The sequence below is a fragment of the Bos taurus genome, chromosome 20 (assembly GCF_002263795.3).
Source record: "Bos taurus isolate L1 Dominette 01449 registration number 42190680 breed Hereford chromosome 20, ARS-UCD2.0, whole genome shotgun sequence".
NCBI classification, from domain to species: Eukaryota; Metazoa; Chordata; class Mammalia; order Artiodactyla; family Bovidae; genus Bos; species Bos taurus.
The window spans coordinates 23,660,352-23,672,859 of NC_037347.1; the positions used below are offsets into that span (position 1 = coordinate 23,660,352).

The following is a 12,508-nucleotide window of genomic DNA, read 5'->3' on the forward strand; positions in this document are numbered from 1 at the left end:
GTACATGTAGGGAAATGAACAAACATGGTTAAATTTACATATGTTGGATTTTGTTTTTGGAAGGGAGAATATTTCTTACATATGGGTTTTATCCATTACCTTTTTGGTAAAGCATCAGCTCCTAGAAGCAGTTACCTCACTGTTTATTTTTCTTGTAAGTTCGCTGTTTATTTTTCTTGTAAGTTTTGCTGAGGTTTCTTTCAAGTTTTGCAAAGTGCACTTACACATTAGGATGGTTCAGTGTAGTAGATTGAGATGTATTCTTGGTCACACAGAGCAACTCTGCCTTCACCCCCAATCGAACCAACATAAGGAAATAAACTGTTTATATACAGACCAGCTTAAGCTCATAGAATCATGGATTGAAAAGAGACCTAAGAAATGTCATTCTTTTTCATTTGTAAGGAGACTGAGACCCTGATAGTTATTCTAAGAGAGGTGGTATGATATGAAAAGAAGAGGAACTTTTTGTCAAAATTCTGACTTCCCTATTTACCAACTGTAATTCTAGTACCTGTCCTAGTACACACCCAAGATCTTTGTACTCTTGGGTGAGTTGCTTAACATCCATGAGTTTCTGATAAAATTTAGTTCTAAGATATAGTTAGTGCTGTTTGAAATTTTTAATAATTTGCTGTATTTGTTTTTCTTTTGTTAAACTTTAGCAAGCCTGATTATTTCATTAATCTGTAAAATCTCATTTGGTTTTATTGATTTGATTTTTCCTTGTTCTGTTTCATTAATTTCTGTCCTATATTTTTCCACTTTCTTGAGCTTTTAAAAGTTATTGTGTTGAATGTTTGTTTCATTAATTTTTAATACATAAATCTAAAACTACATTTTCACGTGTAGTATTTTAACTATACTTTAAATTTTTACTTGCCATATTTTCATTCGTACCCAACTGTTTTGTGATTTATATCTTGACTTTTCTCTGATTTAGTGACTTGTAAATTTTCAAACATCCAGATTTGGAGGATACTCTCCCCATCGTGGATTGTTAGATAGAATATAGACAAATACCTGGCAAATAGTTGGTATTCAACAAATGTTTTTTCTTTTCTTTAAAGAAATAAACTTTGACTTTTGAAATTAGAACAGGAAACATAACATTGGAATCAGTTCAGTTCAGTTCAGTCACTCAGTCGTGTCCGACTGTTTGCGACCCCATGAATTGCAGCATGCCAGGCCTCCCTGTCCATCACCAACTCCCAGAGTTCACTCAAACTCACGTCCATCGAGTCGGTGTTGCCATCCAGCCATCTCATCCTCTGTCGTCCCCTTCTCCTCCTGCCCCCAATCCCTCCCAGCATCAGAGTCTTTTCCAGTGAGTCAACTCTTCGCATGAGGTGGCCAAAGTACTGGAGTTTCAGCTTTAGCATCATTCCTTCCAAAGAACACCCAGGACTGATCTCCTCTAGAATGGACTGGTTGGATCTCCTTGCAGTCCAAGGGACTCTCAAGAGTCTTCTCCAACACCACAGTTCAAAAGCATCAATTCTTCAGCAATCAGCTTTCTTCACAGTCCAACTCTCGCATCCATACATGACAACTGGAAAAACCATAGCCTTGACTAGACGGACCTTTGTTGGCAAAGTAATGTCTCTGCTTTTGAATATGCTATCTAGGTTGGTCATAACTTTCCTTCCAAGGAGTAAGCGTCTTTTAATTTCATGGCTGCAGTCACCATCTGCAGTGATTTTGGAGCCTAAAAAATAAAGTCTGACACTGTTTCCACTGTTTCTCCATCTATTTGGTATAAAGTGATGGGACCAGATGCCATGATCTTCATTTTCTGAATGTTGAGCTTTAAGCCAGCTTTTTCACTCTCTTCTTTCACTTTCATCAAGAGGCTTTTTAGTTCCTCTTCACTTTCTGCCATAAATGACTTTAGTTCTATAAAATAGCCAAATAAGGAAATGAACTGTTAAGAGCAAAGAGGGGTGATGGGAAGAGGGTAAAATTGGAAGGAGGAGAAGAGGAAAGAAAATTAAGGGAAGATATAGTAATATCAGGTTGAATTAATTCTAGCTTTTCTGAGGTCATATTCTACTGATCACTTAGGTCTGTGGCCTTTACAGTATTATTTTTATTATGTTTCTTATACCTTTATAATAGAAGTGTCCATAGATGACCTTTTTGGTATGTCAGTGTACAGGTTGTAAAACTATATGGCAGAAGTTCTTGTGTTTTCATTAAAAACTTAAAGGAGTCTGGGAACCCCAAGAAGTTAAAGAACTGCTACTTTAGAGACCTCACTATGTGGGATAAATTGAGAAACCTACCAGGAAAGAATTCTGTTTTTTCCTGTTCTAACAGTAGTGATTATTACCCTCTTGAGAGATAGATAGTGTTCCTGATAATTCCTTAGGTTAGAAGTAGATGGTCAGGCGGTATACTAAGAACAGAATTTAGCTTTTAGTGAAGTGAAATTTAAAACTATATGGTATTTTATAAGCATAAATATTGTACGACTTGGAATGAATTACCAAAACTTAAATGTCTTTGAGTAGTCGTATTTTTATACAGCTAAGCTGAGTGTTCATGGCCTCCACTAAGAGTAGGAATAATTCTGGAGGTAATAAGCAGTTGGTTGTTGTTGTTCATTCGCTCAGTTGTGTCCAACTCTTTGTGACTCCATGGACTGCAGCACACCAGGCTTCCCTGCCCTTCACTATCTTCCGGAGTTTGCTCAAATTCATGTCCATTGAATTGGTGATGCCACAGTTGGTAGCTGCCATGAAGGTGGAATGCTATAAAGGCAGACTTTGGGCATCCAGAGACAATAAGGCACTCTGCTGGCTTAGAGATTAAGGACCTTCTTACTCCAGGACAGAAGAGTGGGAAGATTGGAGGTTGGTGAAGGGTAGGAGAGTACCCCCACATTACTTGACTGGCCCTCTTTCTTCCCCGTCTAAGAAGGCTAGTTGCCTGGAGAGAGAAACCAATTCAGGGTTCTAAAATTTGAGGAATGCAACAGGGATAGGTTCTTTAAAGGAAGCAAGCCAAGAGTATTTTTGTGGGGGAATTTTATTCTGACCGTTAGCTCACAGTTAAATCTATGTTTACTCAAGTACTTCATAATTGTTTCCTTTTAAGTTAGGGAATCAAAGTTAGGTTTGCTGTGTATTAAGTCTTAGTAAAATTTGTTGGCTCTCAACCTCAGTTTATCTTTAACCCCCTAAATCTGCAGTATCCATTATAAAGCCTCTAATTATATGTAGCTATTTAGGATGAAGTTCAGTTCAGTTCAGTTCAGTCGCTCAGTTGTGTCCAACTCTTTGTGACCCCATGGACTGCAGCACGCCAGGCCTGTCTATCGCCAACTCCCAGAGTTTACTCAAATTCTTGTCCATTGAGTCGGAGATGCCATCCAACCATCTCATCCTCGGTTGTCCTCTTCTCCTCCCACCTTCAATCTTTGCCAGCTTCACGGTCTTTTCAGATGAGTCAGTTCTTCGCGTCAGGTGGCCAAAGTATTGGAGTTTCAGCTTCAACATCAGTCCTTCCAATGAACACTCAAGACTGATTTCCTTTAGGATGGACTGGTTGAATCTCCTTGCTGTCCAAGGGACTCTCAAGAGTCTTCACCAACACCACAGTTCAAAGCATCAATTCTTCAGTGCTCAGCTTTCTTTATAGTCCAACTCTCACATCCATACATGACCACTGGAAAAACCATAGCCTTGCCTAGATGGACCTTTGCTGGCAAAGTAATGTCTCTGCTTTTTAATATGCTGTCTAGGTTGGTCATTAAAATAAAATTAAAAATCAGTCCTTCATTCTCAGCAGCCACAGAGCAAGTGCTTATTAGCCATGCGCGACTAGTAGCAACTGTATTGGACAGTACATTATATTGGACGTTTTCGTCACCACAGAAAATTGTGTTGAACCTTACCCTAAATGAAATTGTTTCTTCTCTCCTCTATCAGACTAATGGTTTTTATTAAAACTGAATCAATTTTGAGCTTTTCTAAAAATATGAAACTTGAAAGACCCACTAAAGTAATATTCCTTTGCATATTTCATAATTTAAAAGATCAGATCAGATCAGTCGCTCAGTCGTGTCCTACTCTTTGCAACCCCGTGAATCACAGAACGCCAGGCCTCCCTGTCCATCACCAACTCCCAGAGTTCACTGAGACTCACATCCATCGAGTCAGTGATGCCATCCAGCCATCTCATCCTCTGTCATCCCCTTCTCCTCTTGCCCCCAATCCCTCCCAGCATCAGAGTCTTTTCCAATGAGTCAACTCTTTGCATGAGGTGGCCAAAGTACTGGAGTTTCAGCTTTAGCATCATTCCTTCCAAAGAACACCCAGGACTGATCTCCTCTAGAATGGACTGGTTGGATCTCCTTGCAGTCCAAGGGACTCTCAAGAGTCTTCTCCAACACCACAGTTCACAAGCATCAATTCTTCGGCGCTCAGCCTTCTTCACAGTCCAACTCTCACATCCATACATGACCACAGGAAAAACCATAGCCTTGACTAGACGAACCTTTGTTGGCAAAGTAATGTCTCTGCTTTTGAATATGCTATCTAGGTTGGACATAACTTTCCTTCCAAGGAGTAAGCGTCTTTTAATTTCATGGCTGCAGTCACCATCTGCAGTGATTTTGGAGCCCAGAAAAATAAAGTCTGACGCTGTTTCCACTGTTTCCCCATCTATTTGCCATGAAGTGATGGGACTGGATGCCATGATCTTCGTTTTCTGAATGTTGAGCTTTAAGCCAACTTTTTCACTCTCAAAAACAAATTTCTGATGTCACAGACTTTGGAAATTTGTTTTGTACACTTTTTAGGAGATATTAAACTTACAGCTGTTATGATTTACCTACTTCACATGTGGTAAATCGTCATAGCTCTCAAAAGTTGCAAGATAGGAAAAACCCCAGAAGTACTATTTCACTGTAGGGCTACTTTTCTGAGAACCTGTCAATCAGGCATAAAAGCCAAAAGATAATTTCTGTTACTTTGTTACTGTTACTTTATTTTTTGTGTTTAACAGACTAGAAAAATAGGCTTTTTTCTTTGCCCTGGTTTCATACAATCTCTATACCATAGATAGGACTTTTTCAGTTAAGTTGCATGTATAGAAATTTTAGGAAGCACAATGAAAAAGGTGTGGATTAAGCATTTTTTAAAGTTCAAAATCAATGATCATGATCTTTTGTTTTATTATGAATATTCAAACATGGAAGCACATATAGTAGAAAATGAGATTTCTACCTAATTTGTATTAATACCATCTGGAGATAACTACTGAAAAGTTGGTTGTGTATTCTTCTAGGCTTTCCAATGTATATTTGAACATAAATGCAAGTAATTTGTTTTATATAAGTGAAATTACACTAAATACAGTGTTTTTAGAGATTTTGCCTACTAAACAGTGTATGTACATACACATATATTTCTGTGTATATGATTCATACTCATGCTACTGATTGGGTTTAAAATTTTTTCCAGATTGTATAGTAGGACATCTGAAGTATAACTATGCTTTGTGTAAAGATAATATACAATTGTAGTGTATGTGCAGCTGCTTTAGCATGATAGTGATCTATCATATGTGCTCAATACATGTTAGTTTCCATTCAGGTTTATAAATTACTACAAGACTAGCAAGGTTGCTATTTAAGAGTCTTGTAAGCTAGGCTGCCCCAATTATTTTAGGTGCTTCTGTAAGAGCAAAGATTTACTGGTGGTTAAGAGACTACATTATGATTTATCCTGTAGTATTCACTGTAAAGTTGTACAGTATGTGACAACATTTTGCATGGGAGTCTTGGAATGAAGTCCTTTGCTAACTGTGAAGGTGTACAGAATGGGTGCTGAGGTTGGGAATTGAGCACTTCCGTTATGGAGTAGCATATGTTACTGTGTGCTTTGTGATGAAATTTCAGGTCTGATAGTTTCTAGAGGTTCTAGAGAAGAGATTAGGAAAAGATGGATGTAGAGCTGATTGTTAATTATTTGTAAAGTCCTATTTTGAAGTATTATTGATTTTTACTCGTGGTTTCATTTTACTTCTGCTTTCCTGCAGGGAATTTATAGACATCAGTTTGGGGTAGATCAGTAAAGAGGATTGAATTGGGGCCCCAACTCCTTTTTTCATTGAGAAAAGAGTAAGGGGTGCTGTTGATAGAAATGCTTCTGCAGTAGCCATGTCTGAAGCTTTGCTTGGAGATAACGCTGGACTATACAGAAATTGCCTCCAGGATTCCAGGAGTTACTGAATCATAAATTCCTTATATAGTTAACATGGGTATATCAGTCTTTTTATCTTTGTTAGCACTCTCTGTTCCCAGTGGAAAACAAGCTTGAGAAATAATTGTTAGACTATAGAATTAGAAGTGCTTCCCTAGCATGTTCTTGGACTTAAGATTGTTATCCAATTTTGTTTCTTTGCTTTTTGTTCTTTTCTTGGTTTGTTTTAACTTGGGTCTTTGTGGAGAGAAAAATAACTTAAAACTTTTCAAGACCTAAGTTTATAATTATACAGAATTATTATGTGCCACAGAGGCTTTTGCTTGCTTGTTTATTCATTCAGTGTACATTCCTTGAAGTGCTTACTATAAGCGGGATTGTGGAGGGAAGGCTATGAGATAGTAATCTACTCAGGGTGAAGGAAAACTGAAAACTGTATTCTGTAGAGAGTCCAAAGGCTGAAGATAGGGGTGTATGTATATGTATGTAAGAGAAGAGACACACATCCATGTATACAGTATACACATCCATGTATGCCGTATACACATCCATGTATACACAGAGACACAGTCCATATAGTTCTGTAGGAAAAATCTCCTAAACATTTTTAGAACTGTCTCTTCTTCTATTCCCATTGTTATTTCTTTATTTCAACCCTCAACATGTTATATACACTTGTATTTCTTGCCTCTGGACTTTCCTTCTATTCTAAATCCACACTTCTTTTTCCTTTATACAATTTTTATGAGTCTTTTCCCCCACTAAGGCACAGATTGGGCTGGGTGTTTCCTGTCACCCACAGAATAAAGTCCAAACTTCTTAATACATAGTCTCAATATAGATTCTGTGAATAGTCCTTTTATTAAAACCTCTCCCGAGTTATCTACTTTTACTCTGTATTCCATGCTGAGACCCTGACTGGTCTTATCGTCTGCCTTTAGGTTCTAGATAGCTTCTTTTTCCTTGTGTGGATCTGCTCTCATCATTGTCTGCCTTGTCCTCAGTACTTGGAAACTCACTTTGCCCTCTGGCTTCTAGATGGGTTTGATGCAGGGAAGCACTGGAAGAAGAGAGGGGTGTGTTTTTTCTCCTGGCATTCTCTTGCCAAATCCTGTCATGTTGGCCCTCCCAGAGGTCATAGCTCTCCGAACCTTTTAGGCCTACGAATGGTTGCCCCTTCAGGAGGTTGTATTAATATGATCGCTTAGCTTTACCCACACCCTCCATACCTTGTATATAGTCCCTTATTAAGCTCTTCTTAAGTTCCCCAGTTTACTGCTGGGATCCTGACTGCTGCATTGTCACAGTCATCTAAGCTTCAGTTCTGTTTGCAGTTACAGCTGTGTTATTTTCCAGTAGCACTTCTCTCTCTTTTATTAAAAATTTTTTGGTGAGGTCTTTTTTCATTCCTTCTCTTTTTTAATTTTTCTGTTTTCTTTTTTTTTTTAAACTGGATTAAAAAGAAGGTTTTCTTCACTGCACATGGCATGTGGGACCTTATTAGTTCCCCAGCCAGGGATCAAATCCACACCTCAAGTGTAGTCTTAATCACTGAACCATCAGGGAAGTTCCTCCTTGCCTTTTTTAGTCTTTTTTTTTTTTTTTTCCTTTCCTGGCACCATGACTGTCATGTAACAGGAATTGAAATGTCTGAGTGAATAAAGTGAGATCTTCAAGAGGATGGACACTTCAATGTGCCTGTGGTATAGCATAATTTATTTAGATGTCTGAAACTGAGAAAATGGGTGAAGGTAGTGGGTACTGAAGTCAGTATAGTCATTTTAATAACATCTAGATTTATATTTCATTCTTTTCAAAAAGTTAACTTAGAACTTGTTTTTCTTTACCTTTGCTTCAACATACTAGAAATTAACTATAATTCTCTTTAAAATGCATTTTAGATTGATTCCATTGGATTGTTTTGTAAAACCTGTCTTTAAGAAAATATGTACTGTATATAAAATGTGAGCTATTTCAGTTATTACTTAATTGGAGGAGAATGTAGGTATTCATTTATTTGTCTTCCTCAATATAGCTTAGAAGAGATGCACTAACAGCAGACATACAGTGGCTAACAAATGTGTTTATTAGCAGAATTGAGATTTTAAAAAGTGACTTCTCTTAAGAGAATTTTAATTAAGAAAAAAATATTCTAGAGTTATGATTAGGGTCAAAAAATGTTTCTATAGCCTTTATATATTAAGGAAGGAGTATATGTCCTCTGAAAGAGTTTATTTTGAAAAGAATCTTCCTATAACACTACCTTTGATACAGAACTCTATTACTACCCTAAAAAACTACCATTGAAATTAATTTCTGTATAGATAGAAATATTTCATTGCTTTTTAGAGTCGAGTACTCTAGGGGGATGGCTATCCTGTGTGTATGTGTGTGTCTTAGTCTGCTTGGGCTGCCATAACAAAACACGATAAACTCGGTGGCTTAACAACAGAAAACTTTCTTCTCAGAGTTCTAAAGGCTGGGATCCTGAGATCAGGGTGCAAGCATGGTCAGGGCTCTCTCTTCTTGGCTTGCAGACGGCCACTTTCTTGTATCCGCACACGGCCTTTCTTTAGATGTGTGCATGTGGAAAGAGATCTCTCTCTTCCTTTTTTTAAAAAGCCACCAATCTTATTGGATTAGGACCCTACCTTTATAACCTCATTTAACTAAATTACCTCCTAAAAATCCTATCTCCAATTATAGTAAAATTCGAGGTTAGAACTTCTACATAAGAATTTGGCAGGGGGCAGAAGCACTTCAGTCCATTGGAGTATGGATGCATATGCGTGTTTATGTATATAAATCATATGAGCAGTAGAGGAAATCATTGTGATATATTTAAACTTGAAGAAAGAGATTCGTACTTAGACAATGACAACTCAATATTGAAACTCATTATTGAATTTTCTTCATAAAGATATTGTTGTGTTAATGGAGGTGGTATAAGATACTCTCACAGAGTTAAATATGACGATCTTTTTCCTCAGACCTCATTGTCTTTACTCAGTTCTCATCCTCAGTCTTAGCTTTAAAATCCTACATTTACCTAGATATAGACTTGATACTCTAAGCTACTTTCATTGGCTTTTGTATAACAACATTGACTTCTCTTTTCATTCTTGTGCTTAAAGAATGGCCAATGTATTCTGCTGAACGAGACAGACAATAGCCCCTGCCATCTAGAGTGTGTAATCATCTTTTCTTCCTATCTCTCCTGCAGTCTCTTTTCATGATTTCACTATGATTATTAGTCCCTACCTGATTTTTTTTTTTTAAATCTTTATTAGTCTTGACTTTAGGCTTTCTGAGAGCTGTTTCATTCTCCTGGCTTAAGTTACCAACAGTTTGCTAACAATTTGCAAATCTCTCTCTACTTCTCATCTTCATCCTGTATTATGTTCCCGTAGCCATTCAGTAAATTTTTATTAAACTCCATCTTTATGCCTGGTCAGGGGATACAAGGGTGATATAGTCTTTGCCTTCAAGTTGTTGACAGAATGCAAAAAGTAATTTAAAATACTGTGTAATGTATGTGTGTCCAAGGTGCCATGGGACAGATAAGTAGGGAGTGCCTGGCTTGGACTTGAAACGAGAGGACAGATATGCCCACCAGAAGGCTGAACATATACATAGATACCTAAAGTTTTGAAAACATAGTATGTTCCATCAACAACAAATGGTTCAGTTGATCAGAGCTTTAAGGGCTAGATGAGGCTGAGCATTTAAGAAGGTGCCTTTGTCATCTCAAAGGCAATATTTTCAGTACTCAACTAATTTTCTTTCATCATAAACCAGCTCCCCATCCAACTTCACATTTTTGTCAATGGGACTGTCATTCTCCTTACTTCTGAAGCCTGAAGTATCATCTTCAGGTCTGCCTCAACAATTGTGATGAGTCCTCAAGTCAAGTCATTTCGATATTCAAAATACTCTTCCATGCATCTTTTTCTATTTTCACTGTCAGCACACTGCTTATCATTTAATTAGTAGATTATTTCAAAGCTGTATTAATGCTCCCTTTTCTAATTTTTTAAGTTAATTTTTAAAACCTCTTATTTTACCCTGTTACTAACCCTGTACAAAAGAGGACAGTGATATTTTATTTCCTACAGGACAAATCCTTTTTTAGGCCAGTATTTTAAAAACATGATTCTTTTTTTAAACCCCCAAATCTCAACCTGTCTTCCTCCCATGAAAAACCACACAGTTGCAGAATTATGAGTAATCTGCATAAACGAAGATTTTGTTTCATTAGCATTGAGATTTTATTATGAACACAGCATATATTTTATATTGAACAAACTTTTTCAAAGGATAGTTCCCCTTCACTTAAGTCATCTTCCTTGTCAGAATTCTGTTAATTTAGCCCATCACTGGCCTCCATGGGAGGCACTATATGTATACTGACTCTAGGAACAGACAGCCTGTGCTGTAATCTTGGTTCTGATACTTACTAGTTCCAGCAAGTTCCCCCATTTCTTAAAGCCTCATAATAATTTTATGTGAAAAAAGGGGGAAGTGAAATTATCTTTAAGATTAATCAAGTTAATCTTTAGAGCCTAGTGCCTGGCATGTGTGAGCACGCAGTACACATTTGTTATAAAATGTTATGTACCTTGAGAACTTCTCTCTGGTTCTCTGTGCTCTTGTTGGTGTGATGTCATGCTGCCCTTGCATCCCTCTACTACTAAGTGCTTTCCTGAGTCCCTTCCTGTTGCCTGTGATTTATGTGCTGTTTTAAGTTCAACTTAGTTGCCTGTTCTTTAATAGTCTTTTCTGACTATTCCAGTTCACGTTGACCTCTGAATTCCTATAGGGCCTTTTATACCACTTTAGAAATTAATCTTTTTTTTTTTATGGTGTTCCTTTTAAAATTTACGTACAGTAAAATTTACTTTTTTGGGTACAGTTCTATGAGTGTTGACAAATGTTTAGAGTTGTGGAATTACCATCACAATCAAGATATAAAACAATTTAATCATCCCTCAAAAATCTGTCTTAGTGTTATTAGTTTCAAAACTATTTCTTGAGTATGCATTCTGTTTCCACATGTACAATTTAGGTTCTTGAACTGAGTGCCTGTTTTACACTATTGTTCCCTCTATTATGGCATAGCCTTGTGTCAAGGATATAGTAAATAGATGCTTAAATGTTTAAATTGTATAAAACAAAGCCTAAAAGTGTGATAAATTTAAACATGCTAAGAAGCTACTAACTTTATTTAACTTCTCTTTGGTCTTTCATTTTATTTGGGTGAAAATTTTCAAATGAACATTATTCCTATATAGCTTGTTAAAGTGATTTTGGAGTCCTGCCAGGGCTAATAAAAACCATCTTTAATTTGTTTTTGGAAAATAAAGGGCTTGTTTCTGTCCTTACAGTTTCTATTTTTTCTACCCCTGTTAATTTAAATTTTAATATGAAACAAAATTTTGTATCTTTTCTCTCTTCCCTGGGGGTTTCTTTTATTGACTGTCCCTAAAATCAGAGGTCAACGCAAATAAGAGAATTTAAACTTGATAAAGGTGGGGCTGATACGGACGAGCTAATGCTGCATGGTTGCCTCCTTCCTGAGTCTTTGATATAATGGAATAGTGATCCTTTTTCAGAAATGGCAAAATATAGTTAAAATTTGCATCCCATTCAGTAGACTTTACTTCCTAATGAAGTGAATTGAATTTAACCACGTGTATCTTTTTTTCCCTTCCCTAACAGCTTCCATGCCTATGGCTGTTCTAAATTTGGGCCAAATAGATCCATTTCAGAGAGGCTTTTTCTGTAAAGACAACAGCATCCAGTATCCGTACCATGACGGTACCATCACAACCACTGTCCTCAGCACAGTGGGACTTGGTTTACCCATTTCCTCTGTAAGTAAATTAATAAGTAGGTAGTGATGGGTTTGTTGTGCTGGAGACTGTATGAAGTGATCGAGTTGGGGTGGGGGTAAATCCATAGTATTGTCTTCACCGGTGTTGATGTGGTAAGTGATTACTTGAAGAATATACCCACTGCTTCAGTCCAGGGCAGTATTTCTCCAGTTAAAGAGAGATATTGCCCCAAACAACTCGATGCCATCATAAGGAATTATAGAATGATTATTTTAGAATGAAGAATTCATTTAAGTCATTTGAATCAACCCTTTTCAGTATACAAGTAAAGAAACTGAAACCCAGATACTTGCTCAAGCCCAGTAAGCTATTTTATGGCAGAGCTGAAACTAAGATTAAGTTTGTTTTATCATATTAAATGGAAATTGAGCCCATAAAAAAGGAGAGAGATTTATTTGTTAAATT

At 37.0% G+C, this 12,508-nt stretch overlaps 1 protein-coding gene across 2 annotated transcripts in view; it reads left to right on the top strand.

Annotated features, from left to right (window-relative positions):
- Positions 1-12,508, top strand: part of PLPP1 (phospholipid phosphatase 1) — a 103,962-nt gene that overhangs the window by 23,997 nt on the left and 67,457 nt on the right. The window contains exon 2 of one of the 2 annotated variants that reach the window (XM_024981405.2): positions 11,928-12,082. The exons of the other annotated variant lie outside the window; for it this stretch is intronic. Within the exon in view, the coding sequence (XP_024837173.1) occupies positions 11,928-12,082 (155 nt within the window). The remainder of the gene's footprint in view (positions 1-11,927; positions 12,083-12,508) is intronic. 2 annotated transcript variants of the gene reach the window in all.